General features: G+C 40.0%; 1 protein-coding gene across 4 annotated transcripts in view; it reads right to left on the bottom strand.

Annotated features, from left to right (window-relative positions):
• Positions 1-13,305, bottom strand: part of LOC128765681 (uncharacterized) — a 35,176-nt gene extending 21,871 nt beyond the window's left edge. The window contains exons 1-3 of one of the 4 annotated variants that reach the window (XR_008415918.1): positions 13,204-13,305; positions 12,720-12,783; positions 3,599-3,657 (exon numbers count right to left, since the gene is read on the bottom strand). Coding sequence is in view for 3 of the 4 variants with exons in the window: in XM_053876633.1 (XP_053732608.1) it covers positions 11,869-12,081 (213 nt within the window). In the remaining variant the exon portion in view is untranslated. Of the gene's footprint in view, positions 1-3,598; positions 3,658-11,868; positions 12,623-12,719; positions 12,784-12,908; positions 13,002-13,203 lie in introns of those variants that run through there. The other 3 variants (XM_053876634.1, XM_053876635.1, XM_053876633.1) reach the window with 3 other exon arrangements.
• Positions 13,306-13,770: the final 465 nt, after the last annotated feature.

Consider the following 13,770-nt stretch of genomic DNA (forward strand, 5'->3'; position numbering starts at 1 on the left):
AACAATGTTCAAGATAAACATCATTGATTATAAAATAAAACTCTAAACTGTCAAAAAAAAAAGATGTAACGCAAGAACGGCTGCAGCACACTGACGCGGTTCAGTATCAAAATAATCTGGACGATAAAATGGCATATGTGAGGAAGACCAACAATTGAAATTACTATGCAGCATATACAGCAATAAAGTTCGACATAAAATACCATGCAAAGACAAATGGTGCACAACAGGTAATGCGACAGTTACGATTACAGCTTGAGAAAAACTCACAACAAAAACCACAAATGATGACACATGGATAGAACAAATTATTTACATCAAAATCCTAAAAAAAGGCAATTGGGGGACAACACCAATACAGGAAAGACGACATTATGCACAATGACAAAAAAAGCACAATTGTTCATCTTGAATGAGAAACACTGCCAGCCCACAGAGATGGGCATGGTGACACAGCAAATAAAATGCAATTCATGTCGGGTGCGTCGAACACAAGGGGCCAAAACTTTGGTCACGGTCCAAGTTGCGGGCAAAACAAAATGTCTTTTTACTGTCCGGCAATTAACAGGAAATACAAGTGGAAAGACAATGTTATGTACGTCACATCTCTCATAGACGTCAGAACAGAAAAGACGGAGATGATGCTCTTACTTCAGCACCGGACTGCATTTATATAACATAAACTACAGTCTTTATTGCATCATGACATCATCCTAGACAAGCTATCTCAGAGCTGTGAGGAGCTCTCAAATCATTTCAAAATTGAATATAACCAGAAAAAATCACTAAGTTGTAAGCATTTTCTCTAAAGCCAGTTTTAAAGTCCAAAATTGGGCTAATACCAGCGGTCAAGCTGACTTCTGACCGCACAACTGCTGTCATTCACGGCAGAAGATAAAAACACCATGGTCAGGAGGAGCTGACAATATCGCAGATTTCAAAAGACTCCATTGGCATGGGGCCTAAATGGCAGATGGAGGGTTTTAACTTTAACTGGAGGTATAAATTAAGCATTCAAAATAGTCCTCACAGTGCCTTTTCACACCAGCATGGTTCCTTGAAAGTTCTGGTTCCTGAATGCAATTCTGGAACAGGTTTGCGACCGGAACCTACTAAAATTGGTTCGAGTACGTGGACCGTGACATCATCAGCGGGTGTGTCATATTCTCTGTTCTGAGGAAGTACTGGAAATTAAATGAAATTCAATGAAAAACAAATATGCTTTGTTCGCTCTGGTGTGAGGCAGCTACATGATCTCGGACAAAAGTCACGTCTGCAAAATATATCGGCCTATACAGGTTGTCTTCTACATCTCCTCATCATTAAATGTCGTTGCATGCTTGGCTGGATGAAAACAAATAGTCCCAGTAAAGCAACCAATGTTTTCAGAATTTTACAGTGTTTTGACTACATAACACCGTTAAGAACTCTGGTCACTGCTCCAAAAACTGCTATAGAAAAGATCGAAAGTCAGTTTGTTGTGTAGGTTTATTTACATGTTGTTTAGGATTGATGTCACTTTAAAAAAAAAAGTTGGGGTCGAAGGAAAGTACTTCAGTAGTATCTACGCTTCTGTTTCCACATGTCTTGGTATAACCTTGATAGCTAGACAGTGAGACTCTAAGCAGTGAAATTTTGATGGTTTGAGGAGACACATAGTGCTCCAGTTGAACTATTCCGCTGGACCGTGGCATGTAGAGGAAAGGAACAAATACATATAGTGAAGCACAATGCCCACACTCAATGTTTGCTCGATTGGCCATTGGCTTGGCCCAGTGTCACAGGGTTAAAGCCAGACTTGGCTTAGTGTCATCTGGGACAATAGGAGCGGAGAAGTATCAATCAACCTCAGTCTGGTTGAGTCCTGCCCTCTCAGCCAAAACAGGTTGTTCAGGAGAGTTGACAACCACAATGGGGACACAGGTGTTTATTTTTGGCCTTGAATGACGCTTACGCCAAAAGTGACTGGACAGCAACAAGTTGATGACATAAAACGATGCTGGTAACAACACAAATGGCGTCAGAATCACAACAAAGTGATGTCAACATGACAGGGGTTCTGAACAATGACACAAAAGAACTAATTTGGTTCGGTGACAGAGCGCTTAACTGAAACTACTAGTACAGCAAATCTATTTTCCCCATTTAAATGACTGAAAACACCATTAATCTATCGCAAAACATGTACCAATAAACAACAAATACAATAGAACATACTGCAATAAATTGGTATCATTTATTTGACTGCGTTTCTGACTCATATCCCTCCATCATGTCTCCTCGGTCCTATGTATCCGACATGCTTTTACAGCTATGTTGTCACTCAGTTCCTCCTCTGTAATTCAATGCACATCATCCATTAATCTTCAAACTCACTTTCTTTGAGGTTTTGCAAACTACAAGCGTGGACAGAAGCCTAGCCTCAGCCTTGTCACATCAGCGATGACGTCACCACCCAAAAGCCCTCATGGTGCGTTTCGTTTGTTTGTCAATAAAGTTGTGTGATGGCACACAGACTTGCAGTGGGTTCTTCAGTACAGTAACAACAATAAGATAAATAAACATGTGGGCAAGACAGGCAGACCTGATGCATCCACTGGGCGATTAAAGCGCATGCCAAACTCATGATCTGGGTGCCAAATCTGCCCTGCCAAGTAATTTTGAAAAATATCTACAGTTGTCTGAGAATTAAATTCAAAACTAGTTCTAAGTTTAGCACAAACCAGACCACCTCCAGTCCAAGATGCTTTACTACAGGTTGTTTTGTCTGGATATTAATTTATTAAGTTAGACATCGGATCTTACTGGAAGTTACAATGTTATAAAAATGATTCTGTTAAATATTTGCAACAGACACTTGATAAGAATCAACAGTTATTAAATTCACTGGGTAATGGCTCACTCGAGCTCACGTTAAGTGTTGAGCAAGCAGCACACGCTCCTAGGCTGTGAGCAGCTCTTCGAATATTCTGAAGTTTTGCAGGACAAATACATTTTTTGAATCAGTACCGTCCAGTACAGCATTAGCATTCAATTATTTTTTTGAAGCAAATATTGGAAGTAGTAACTTATACTACTTACATTGTTGATGTCGCTTTTAGTATTTTTACTGTGATACCTAACAGTTTGAATACAAAATCATTTGCCTGAACTTGAGATGAAATGTCCTATTTAAATGTTATTTTCAATGCATCACTCAGCCTGACCCCACACTTCTACTTTAAAAGCCAGCGTAAGTATAATCCTGAGCAGCAGCAGTAGCGGTTGTAGAGTTGCACTTGTGTTCCCATCCACCGCTTCACTGACTCAATCATTTCTTAGAAAGCCCTAAAAAAAAAACTCAATGCATCCAAGTGCTTCATCCTCACTCTCTTTTTTTCCTCTTTCTTTTCTCTCTCTTTGCTCCCGTGGTCTCCCCCTGGGGGAACACATTCCAAAACACAAGAATTTCCTCCACACACACACTCACACACAAAGGTCCGGCCGGCAAGGACCACACACTGCTGCACTGCGTGTTCTCAACACTGCCTCACATCACAACACCTCACAGTTTCTTTGAGAAAACAGGAGAATCACTCAGAATGTTAAGAGATCGCACCTTGTTAACGTGTGATGCTGACAAGTTCCGGTCCGCATCTTCGTTCCTTGCGCCGCCGTCTATCCGAAAAACAAAAGAAGATGAGTGGTGTTGAAGAAAGAGTGTCTTCATGAACACTGATCACCGGTTTGACGGGGCTGATACCTGATCTCAGATCAGCCACCAGCTACTTCCTCCTCCACTGCCGGTTGGCAGAGAAGCTACCGCAGACAGAAAATCCCCGTAAACCCCACCTCACCCAGGGCCCCCCCCCCGTGCGGGCCCCAGGACGTTCCCCTTACAACAACCAAAACCACGAAGGCTGTATGCAAATTGTTGACTTTATTTTAGTCATGAGGATTATTTGAAGAGATCTTCACACTATAGAAAACAACTACTGACTTCTGGACGCCTACAGCTCTCGTGTTTTTAAACCGTGTGATGCTGGAGAAATAGATTTGACACATGCTGAAATGGTTTGACAGGTCAGAATACTGTTTCAGGTTCAATTTCTGCCCCCCTCTCATAATTCTTCGTATTTTATTTAAATAAACATAATTTTTCCTGTTTCCTCTATGTCATATTTTATCAGCAACTTGCAGTATTTTTATCTCTTTTCATTATGAGTGTTCCTCTTACTTTTTAATAAAAATATTAAAATTAAAAACATATGCAGTTTACATTGCATGCGCTTTTTGGCTCATAAGTTATTATATTACTTATTTTTAAGTGTCATTGAGACTGAGATTTTTTAAAAATTATTTGGCTTTTATCCTTAAAGAAACTACTGTAGACAAGGAGATCATGGCAACTAAAATATTACAAAACTAAATAAAATGTGGAAAGTAGACAACTTTTTTCTTTTCAGAATCACAAAGAATTACTGTGAAAAAAAAAGTTGTACATATTTGGCCTCAAAAAGCAGAATATAAATTGTGTCTGATGAATAGACAAGAACCCAGATCCATCCTCTGAACGACCTTTCATCGACCTCTATTGGATAACTTCACTCACTTATGTTGAGCAATGTTGATTTAGCTTCAGTGTATATGAGGCTTTATAATCATAAAGTCATTAAATAAAATATTTTAATACTAACGTCATTTCATCACTTTCTTGAAGAGGAACTCGTAGAAGAACCCAAACTAGTTGTCAACATTTATAATGTCACCGTGAGGCGTGTCATTGGGAGGAAATCATATGTCAACAAGTGATGAATTCTCTTGGCTGTGAAATAATTCATTCAAACTTAGCAGGTTTAAAGCGAACAAGACTGAACATTAAAACTGCAAGAACAAACAAGCGTCATCAATGTCAGTAATGGATTTTCTTTTAAATCCCACCTCTTTCGTTCCAAAACACCTCACTCAGACAGAAACCAACAGAACAGTTTGACTCAAATTATTTCTCCAACAACCGATGGTGCTTGAGTTATTAAAAAAAAAAAAAAAAACGAGTCAAGGCTTTTTCTTTCTTCTCATCACACAGAAAACAGAACTACTCAATCATCAGACTCAAACCAAAGCAGATTTAAAGCACTGCAATTTCTTTCTCTGTTAGTTAAACTCTTAAATTGACATAAACTTCACAAAGTACCATTTAGTCCACATTTGCCTTTTGCTCAAATGAAGTGCAAAACCAATTAGGGGTCATTAGTCTGTTCACTCTCTCGTGCACCATTTGAGCACTCTTACTGTCCATGCTCCTCTTAATGACTACATCAGCTATTAACTCACAAATATCATTCAATAGATTCTGTTGCGCAAAAAAAAAAACCTTTCCATAATTTCACAATACATCAGTCTTCCAGTTCTAATATTTCCCCTTTGCCCTTTATCTCCCCTTAACTTAATAGAAGCTGTACTTTGTTTTCCGTCCAGTTCACACTTGCTTATTGTCATCACATTTTCCTGCTTCCTCTCCCAGCGTTTTCTTCATTATCTTGCACACACACACCAGCGACAATGCAACAATGAATCTATCTTTCTTGATGTTCAATATCATCGCAACTGTCCTTAAGTTTCAGTAAAACTGAAAAACTTCTTTGAGCTCATATTCAGCCGATTGTGCATCATAGCATTTTGCCTCGAAAGCAAGGCTGGAGACATTTTGCATCCATATATGAGTGTCTTCTCATACTGTAAAAATGAAATACCTTCTTACCCTTTTGAATTGAATGAATGCAACTTTTTCATGAGCTTTAAGATTTATGCTCCCTAAAATCCTTCTTTGTTAAATTCACATCCAAATCATTTGGTGTATTATACGCATCCTTTTGCTGCTCTATCTAATGGTGCAGACACCAACTGAACATCAAGCCGACTCATATTACATACACCCCCCCCACAGCTTTTAGCTTTTTCTCCACTTATTCCTACTGACAATGCATCTTTCTGCCTATGAACATCAACAGTCTTTCTCTCAGATCTCACCACCAGCATCAATTAACTACTGGGGATGTCATTAGTCTCCTGAATTTGAGTCTCTCTTGACTACAAATGTCTTAAAGGCTCTAAAATCAAACACTTCTTCAGGCTCAAAGTAGCTTTGAAAAATCCTTATTTTTCTACCGTCGCACAAATGAACTACCAATCTCTGTTAAACACACTGATTTCATCTTGGAAATTAGACTACATTACTACTACTTTGGCTACAGCGGCTACAAATCCTAATTTCCACTCAAATCAGTGACAAAAATAAATAACCCAGCTCTTCCTCACCTGTTCTACCTCATCTCGCCAGCGATCTGGGAAATTAACAAATGTTTTCTCTGCTCAGACTCGCCTGCCATCGAGATATGAAGCTCCTGCATGGACAACAAAACCAGGACAGGCTTCATTTTGTAAAATTCCCTGAATAAATTAGGATGCCCACTCACTCTCTGTTGCTACGGTTATGACTGTTCACCAGCCTGAGATGTGTCTTTCTTTGAGAATTTCCGATCAAAACTCTGCGAGTTTGTTCATCATCACAGCATCAGCAGCGGACTGTGGTCAGCGGACAGATGATTCACCACTGAATCATCTGTCCTCTCTGACTGGAAGTGGCTGTGTCTGCTAACATTCATTTAATTATTGCTCATTTTTATTGTTTCATCACTTCACATTTTCATGATCTTAAAAAAATGCAGCGCAGAATGCATGGCTGATGAAGTTTAGGTTGGTAGACAACGCGAGTTGGCACAATAAACGTCTGATTTGGTGAAATAAACATTATTTGATCAAGTTTTTCATGAAGTGCTCACAACAGTGCATATTTGATACATTGAGAATTTGTGAAAACATTATGACCATGATAACAAATGACAACAAAAATGGTGTCCTTCTCTGTGCCCTCCAAAATGGCTGTTGCAAGTACGGGGCAGTAAATTTAATTCCTTATACCATGTGTCAAACTCAAGGCCCAGGGGCCCAATCCGGCCGACCAAGTCTTTAATGAGGCCTCTAAGAGCTTTAATAGCATGTACTGTAGATGGCTCAAAACTGACTAAGACACTAGTTTAAGGCACAACAATGTTGATATACTTTCTTACAAAGGTTACGGTGTTCAATCTTTGCCTTGTGACAGGCTGCTTTTTAGTATTCAGAGATCTTAAATTGATCTGAAGATCTTACCAATACATGTGATGAACATAGATATGACTGGAAACATGTTTGATTCAGTGGCCAAGGAGGATAGTCAACGCATTTGACGGGGCGCTTTAAGCTTAAGATCGCCTCCGAGTGTCTGATTCTGTCTCAACTCTTATTTCCCAAAGTGTCAGATGAACAGGCTGACTGGTTAACATTTTGACCTTGACTGAACTTTGAACCCAACACATTCTCACTCCGAAGGCATCAATCGATCATTGATGATCGCCAAGTGACTTATGCGTCCAATGTTGATTCAGAAAGTGCGAGTGTTGGGAGTTACATGTTGACGCATAAGGCTTTTCACTTGAATCAATATGGATGGATATTCATTTGCATGGTTGGGGATAGGTTGAGGACAGGGGGGATCTTAGGTGACCATGAGCACATAACTTGTAAAAATGTACTAGGTATACAGTGAGTGACATCAATGTCAATTTTAAGACATGAGCGCCACCACTTCTTTACACTTACCATGTTCACAAGTGCCGCCTATGGTGTCGTGAAATGCAGAAGGTAGGGAAACATTTGATTCCGCTAGACAAACATGAACATTTACAAGTGAGACCCCCGCCTTACGTGATGCCCGAATACCTCAGCTGCCCCCTTTTTTGTGCCTATGTGTTTAGCAGATTCATTTCCATCTGAGGAAAATGCTTGATACCTCATTTTGGCTGCATGTATCACTTGTACTGAAAAACCATGACACAGCCCAGAAAAAGAAAAAAGCCTCTTCTACCTTCATGTCTGACTGCAGTCATCATCCTGGGCACCACATAGTTTTACACGGGTGGCGTCTCACGGCCTGCTTCCGTAGCCTACCAATGGCAAAGGTTTACTATTAGACTGAATGCTGTTTCTGTGGCTTATTTACTGCCACATATCAAAAACTGGAAAATTTGTCCTGATAAATAAATTTTGCGATTTAAAATGTCTGTACTGTACACTGTATTCCGTCACTGAACAACAGTTGCATTTTCCTCTAACTAAATGGGCTTTCTACCGCGGCGGTCAGCCGCATCGCAAACTTGTGCTCGTGACGTTTGGCGGAGACACGGCACCCAAAAGTAAGATAAAACGGACAGATTCAGTTGAAAAAAAATGATGACACAGGTTGTGACATGGTCATCGCAAATTTTATTTTTTGTGTCAGTGAAATGTCTTCAATAAAATGCCGTGTGAGAGTACAAAGAGAAAAACGACAGATGGCAGTGCTCTGGAACACACGCGGATGACCATAGAATACACACTGCCGATGCACGATTTCTACCTTGAATCATGAATGTCGCAGACGTGTCCAAGGACATTGGCACATTCTCAAAATTGAAATGAATAGAATTTTAAAGGAAACCACAGGCAAAGATCTGAGCCCCGCACATCTTTGAATAAGTAATGTCTATTCAGTATTACACGTAAAACAGTTTGTAATGCGTCCATGCAAATATAAAAAAATATATATGTTATATATTTTATTAAGTAGACAAATACCTCAAAGACGCACAACACATGGCTATGGTAATGGAAGCGCACTCAGTGTCCATTGCTTTATTAAGGCGAATCTGTGGTCGCTAGGACTTCTGCTCGATCGAGCAAGAGGTTTAGAACACGCTGAACAAATCAAAGGTCCAGGTTGAGTCACCCAACCACTTCCAAATAGAACAGAATTTACCAGACTCTGTCATCCACCTGTGGGAGGCAAGCAGAGTGTCGCTTCTTTACAGATTCATCCTCCGACATTACGAGACAATTTCGGTGAATGATTTGCTGTTTTCAATCCTGCGTGTATTGATCCGAGCAGTATTGATCGCAGGTCAACACAGAGGCTCGTACGTCAGTGGAGGTTTTGACCTGTAACGTCCACTGAACTCCATATCCTCTTTCCAGGTTCAGCCCTCAGCAGAGACGACAAACACCTGACGAAACGCTGAGATACCAGCTTCGCTTTGAAGATATAGACCTACAAGGACGGGTTGCTTTATTCTCATGCTTTTATACTCAGCGGGTGTGACGCAAACGCTGGAAAATGATGTGGAAAAAAGAAAAATTCAGTTTGTCTTCTCCCTAATCCTGTAGGCGAGTCGGCCAATTTCTTTATGAGGTTGTTTGACAACCAGCTTCTGGTTGATCTTTTACACACAGAGTAGACAAACAAGACGCTCTGTCGCGCCGGAGGATTCATGGCTGAGATATTGCTGCGGAAAAATTTAGCGCCATGATTGAGACGATCTTTTTCACCCCGCCATCTTTAGTGAGGACTTAACAGCCCCTTCATGTGGTTTACAAACAAATACCGCAAGATTTCACTGTGAAACACAGTATGAAATCGGACACAAAATTGATGAGGTTAAAAACTATACAGGCAAGCACCGATCAGTAGAAGGTGGGTGTAAAAAATGTCTCAAATTGCGAATTGTCGAACACAATTTTCTCCATTACACAAGCATTGAAGAGATTAAAACAGAGCTAGAGTAGCTTCATATGTTGGCAAACACGACAGTACATCCAAATACCACGAAGTAAGAAATTACTAACAGCAATACTAAAAGATTGGACAAAAAACAACCTGCCAGTTTCAGTCATTTTTGTTGCCATTGATAATGATGCTTATAATAATAATAATAATATTAATAACAATAATAAAATAGATTAAAAAAACTATGAAATGAATGTAATGGCGGGAAAAATCTGTTTTATTTGTGGATGTAATGTACTGAAGTCTAATTTAGACTGCTGTTACTACTGTTATTACATTTGGATGCTAATTATAAGCCTGATGCTGATGGATATTAATTCATTTGTTTATTTTATTACTTGCATTTATTATTATTATTATTATTTGTATTTGTATTTATACTGAGATGAATGTTTTGAAAAATGCACAAAAATATTTAAAAATCCAATATAAATTTCAGATGAATAAGCAGATGTCTATTTCAGCGTTGTACTTTCTGAACAGACGTGTTTGCTGGCTTCATGTTTGAGATCATGGAAATACATAAAGAAATTAAGATGATTGCACGTCTGCGTAGATGATAATAAACATTGTGAAACTTTTAATCAAATGAAGGTACAGTACTATCATATACTGAAGATCACAAATGCCTAATTTTCTTTATTCATCGTGTTTTTTTATTATTCCAACATTTGACCAAATGTTGGAATAATTATGTTTTTTTCCTAGCATCTAGTTAAAATCAGTTTTTGTTTCCATCCTGATTTAATCCCACAAACACGCTGAAGTCTGTGGAGCAACGTCAGAAACTGCGTCTTTCCTTCGAGGGGCTATGGAGTGTGTATATATATATATATATATATATATATATATATATATATATATATATATATAATAAGTCTGCACATATAAGCACAGTTTTCGCGGTCCCCTCCCTGGGAATTCCCCGTCTGCTGCAGCTGTACATACGTGTGAGTGTCTGTGACGGGATGTATGTATACACGCATGGAGACACACACGTTTGGTTCTGCGGCCATGTCGGAGTGTGAGTGTGTTTCCTGCCTTATTCCCAGGGTTCTGCAGAGTTAAACCCTCTTAAATGTCCCCCTGGCTTTTGTCCTCACGTTTCAGCCAAATTTCCCCTCATTCATCCCACCATTCAGACTCTGTGTGTTCCAGTGCTCAGGAATGCGCTCGGTTTGACAGGCGTCTGAACCGTGTGTGTGTGTGTGTGTGTGAGTGTGTGTGTACATGTGTGTAAATGAGCATACAAGACAAAGAAAAAAAAAAGGACTCGATTTTTTCCTCCTCCATATCCAGTAGAGGAGTGGACTTTAGTAAAACACAATCGCCTCACCTTTGTACACACGCGTTTCACCTTCCTATGCATGCGCACACTCAACACCTACACACACACTTTAAGTATGTGTGCGCACTCTAAGAGAGTTCTGCACCCACTCACCCTAACACCCACACAACCACCCACACACTCACGTGCACTGCCAAATAGCGCTCGCTCTTTACCCTCCACCCCGTCCCCTCCCTACCCACATGCATGTTTACACACACACACACTCACAAACCTACACACGCACACGTTTCACACCAAGTTCTGGGCGCCTGATCTGGTTTCCTCTTTGCTTTGCAAGCGACCCGCAGTGATAAAATAAACACAAATATGTGATAATCTCATTCCAGACATTTCTCTCCTGCCGGTGGGAAGTTTCAACTGGTTTTGTGCAAGAGTTGATTTCAGATTGTGAGTGTGTGTGTGTGTGTCTGTGTGTGAGAGAGAGTGTGTGTGCAACCCTGGAGAGAAAAAAGAAGAAAGAAAATGAGAGCGAGAGGGAACAAAGAGATCTGGGGCGAAGTCTCACACATTCCTCAGCCTTGCCAATATCCTACCAGTACACTAAACCATCTTAGCTACACACGTGATAAGAACAGTGCGGATCCAAACAAAAATCTTATCACTGTTCCATCTCATGCACGGACCTGAAATTAGGATTTCAAAACTTTGCAAATTCATTCGTGCACCATTTCAAACTAGAGGACAGACACAAAACTATCACAGCAAGAGCTGACAAAACGCAAAACACCAGAAAATTGCACTTGCACTTTCCCAAACAAATTTCACTTTCGGATTGTTTGCAAGAACGGGAGAGCGAGAAGCAACTTAGTTGTGCAGAGCCTATGTAGATGGCACCTACCTGATGAGCACATGGCAGCTCACTTCCTCCGTCAACATGCTTTGTCTCTCCTCCTGTCTGCTGCATGCGTCTCCATCTGTCTGTCTTTCTGAGTCTCCCCTCTTCTCTTTCTGCCCTTCCTCTCTCTCTCGCTCTCTCTCTCTCTCCCTCTCTCTCTCTCTCTGTCCTCCCCTCTCTTTCGAACTGTTCCTCGATAGCATAAATGGCCCTCATAGAGCAGCTCGCTCCTCTTCTAAAACTTCGGGAGAACAAGTGAGAGTGATCCTGTGAAGGCAGCCCCGATCCCTGGGTATCCCTCCTCCCCTGTTCCGTCCTGCCAAGTATCTGCGTTCATGTTGCAACATTTTCTACCTGAGAACTTGGGAAAGTGTAGCTGTGAAGCATCTCAGCTGATGCCTGGAAAGTTTTGTGGCACTCCAGTGAAACAAGCTCTTCAAGGAGAAACACCAAGGCTATCTTAAGATCCTCTGTACTGCGCTCTATTTTGTTCATTAATCTCTTCTCTCGTCTAGACCAAGTTAACAAGGAAGATAACACGCGCAAAGTTTGGACACAAATGGCAGGAAGAGAAGAGACAATGGACATGTTTTGGATGAGGAATATTGGCGGTAAAAGAGGGAGTCGAACAATGAGGTGAGGTGTGATTCCAAGAGAGGTTACCGTGCAGGAGGCTAACTTGCTGTGGCAAAAGAAAAGTATAACAGATGACGCCTAAAGCACCTAAACCATGCAATTACAATGTGCTGAACTAAAACGTCAGATATTTGATTCAGTAGAATTCATTCAATGTATATCTTTTTTCACTAGAGTTGCCACAGCGCACAACAGGTGGTTAGAATTCAATCACTTACAGGTGTGTGGAAATGGAGGCGTAGTTCTTGCTGTTGTCTTGACTGAGCGTCCAAACAGAGGTACCTATGGACAAGGGACACACTAATGTTGTAATATTTCATATTAACCACAACCAGTGCATTATATTTTGCATGAAATTATTCACTTTTCAGGATGAAGTAAGTGACAAATTAACTGGATTTACTTACGTTAAAGCAACGTTTCATCTGCATTGTTGTCATAATTCATGAAATTGAAAATCACTGTTTAAAAATAACAGTGCAATTATTGATAAAATAATAAACGATAATACATTGAGATATGTAACAATTGCCAAACGTTACATTCGTGACATATATGTAATTTACAATGAGTTAGCATGCACCACGCCAACGGCTCATGTTATTCCAATGGGGAAAGTTAGCTTAACGGCTAGCGCACCTGCAGTGACTTGATACATACTTCATAACTGCATGCCACACAACTACATAAATATTTTCTTACTCGGTGGTGTTCTTATTAACCTCTCGCTTATGCCGGACGCGAGACGAGTGCTTGTTTTCTGTTATTTTGTGGTCCGACTTGACTTGTGGAAGAGTCGACCTTACGTCACCGGGGAATCCTGAAACGCCCGCTGATTGGCTGATGGAAGTAAATACAAAACGCAGAAAAAGTCACAGAGAAAAGATCCTTTCTGGTGATAACGCCAACGCTGTCACAGAGTGCATTTTTTCGACTTAATAATTATAAAACTGCATTAATCGGATATGTTTATGTTTTGGACAAAGGAAAGTAAATACAGATGGGCATTTGCATATCTTAAAATAACTAAAACTTTTAGTTTAAAGTCTAAAGCTACGTCAAAATGACTGAATTTGGGGAATGTTATTCACAAAAATCATTATTTTACTTAATTTATTCTTCAAATGTATTTTCATATACTTGAGTGAAGTAGGTTTGAAGTAGTAAGAGGTTTTAATTGATTTTTCCACTATGCCAACCTTATTTCTAACCTTTATTTATTTGTCTAGAAGGCTGTAACTCTGGAGTGTGGATAGGCCAGATTTACTT

This window comes from Synchiropus splendidus, chromosome 10 (assembly GCF_027744825.2).
Source record: "Synchiropus splendidus isolate RoL2022-P1 chromosome 10, RoL_Sspl_1.0, whole genome shotgun sequence".
Taxonomy (NCBI): domain Eukaryota; kingdom Metazoa; phylum Chordata; class Actinopteri; order Syngnathiformes; family Callionymidae; genus Synchiropus; species Synchiropus splendidus.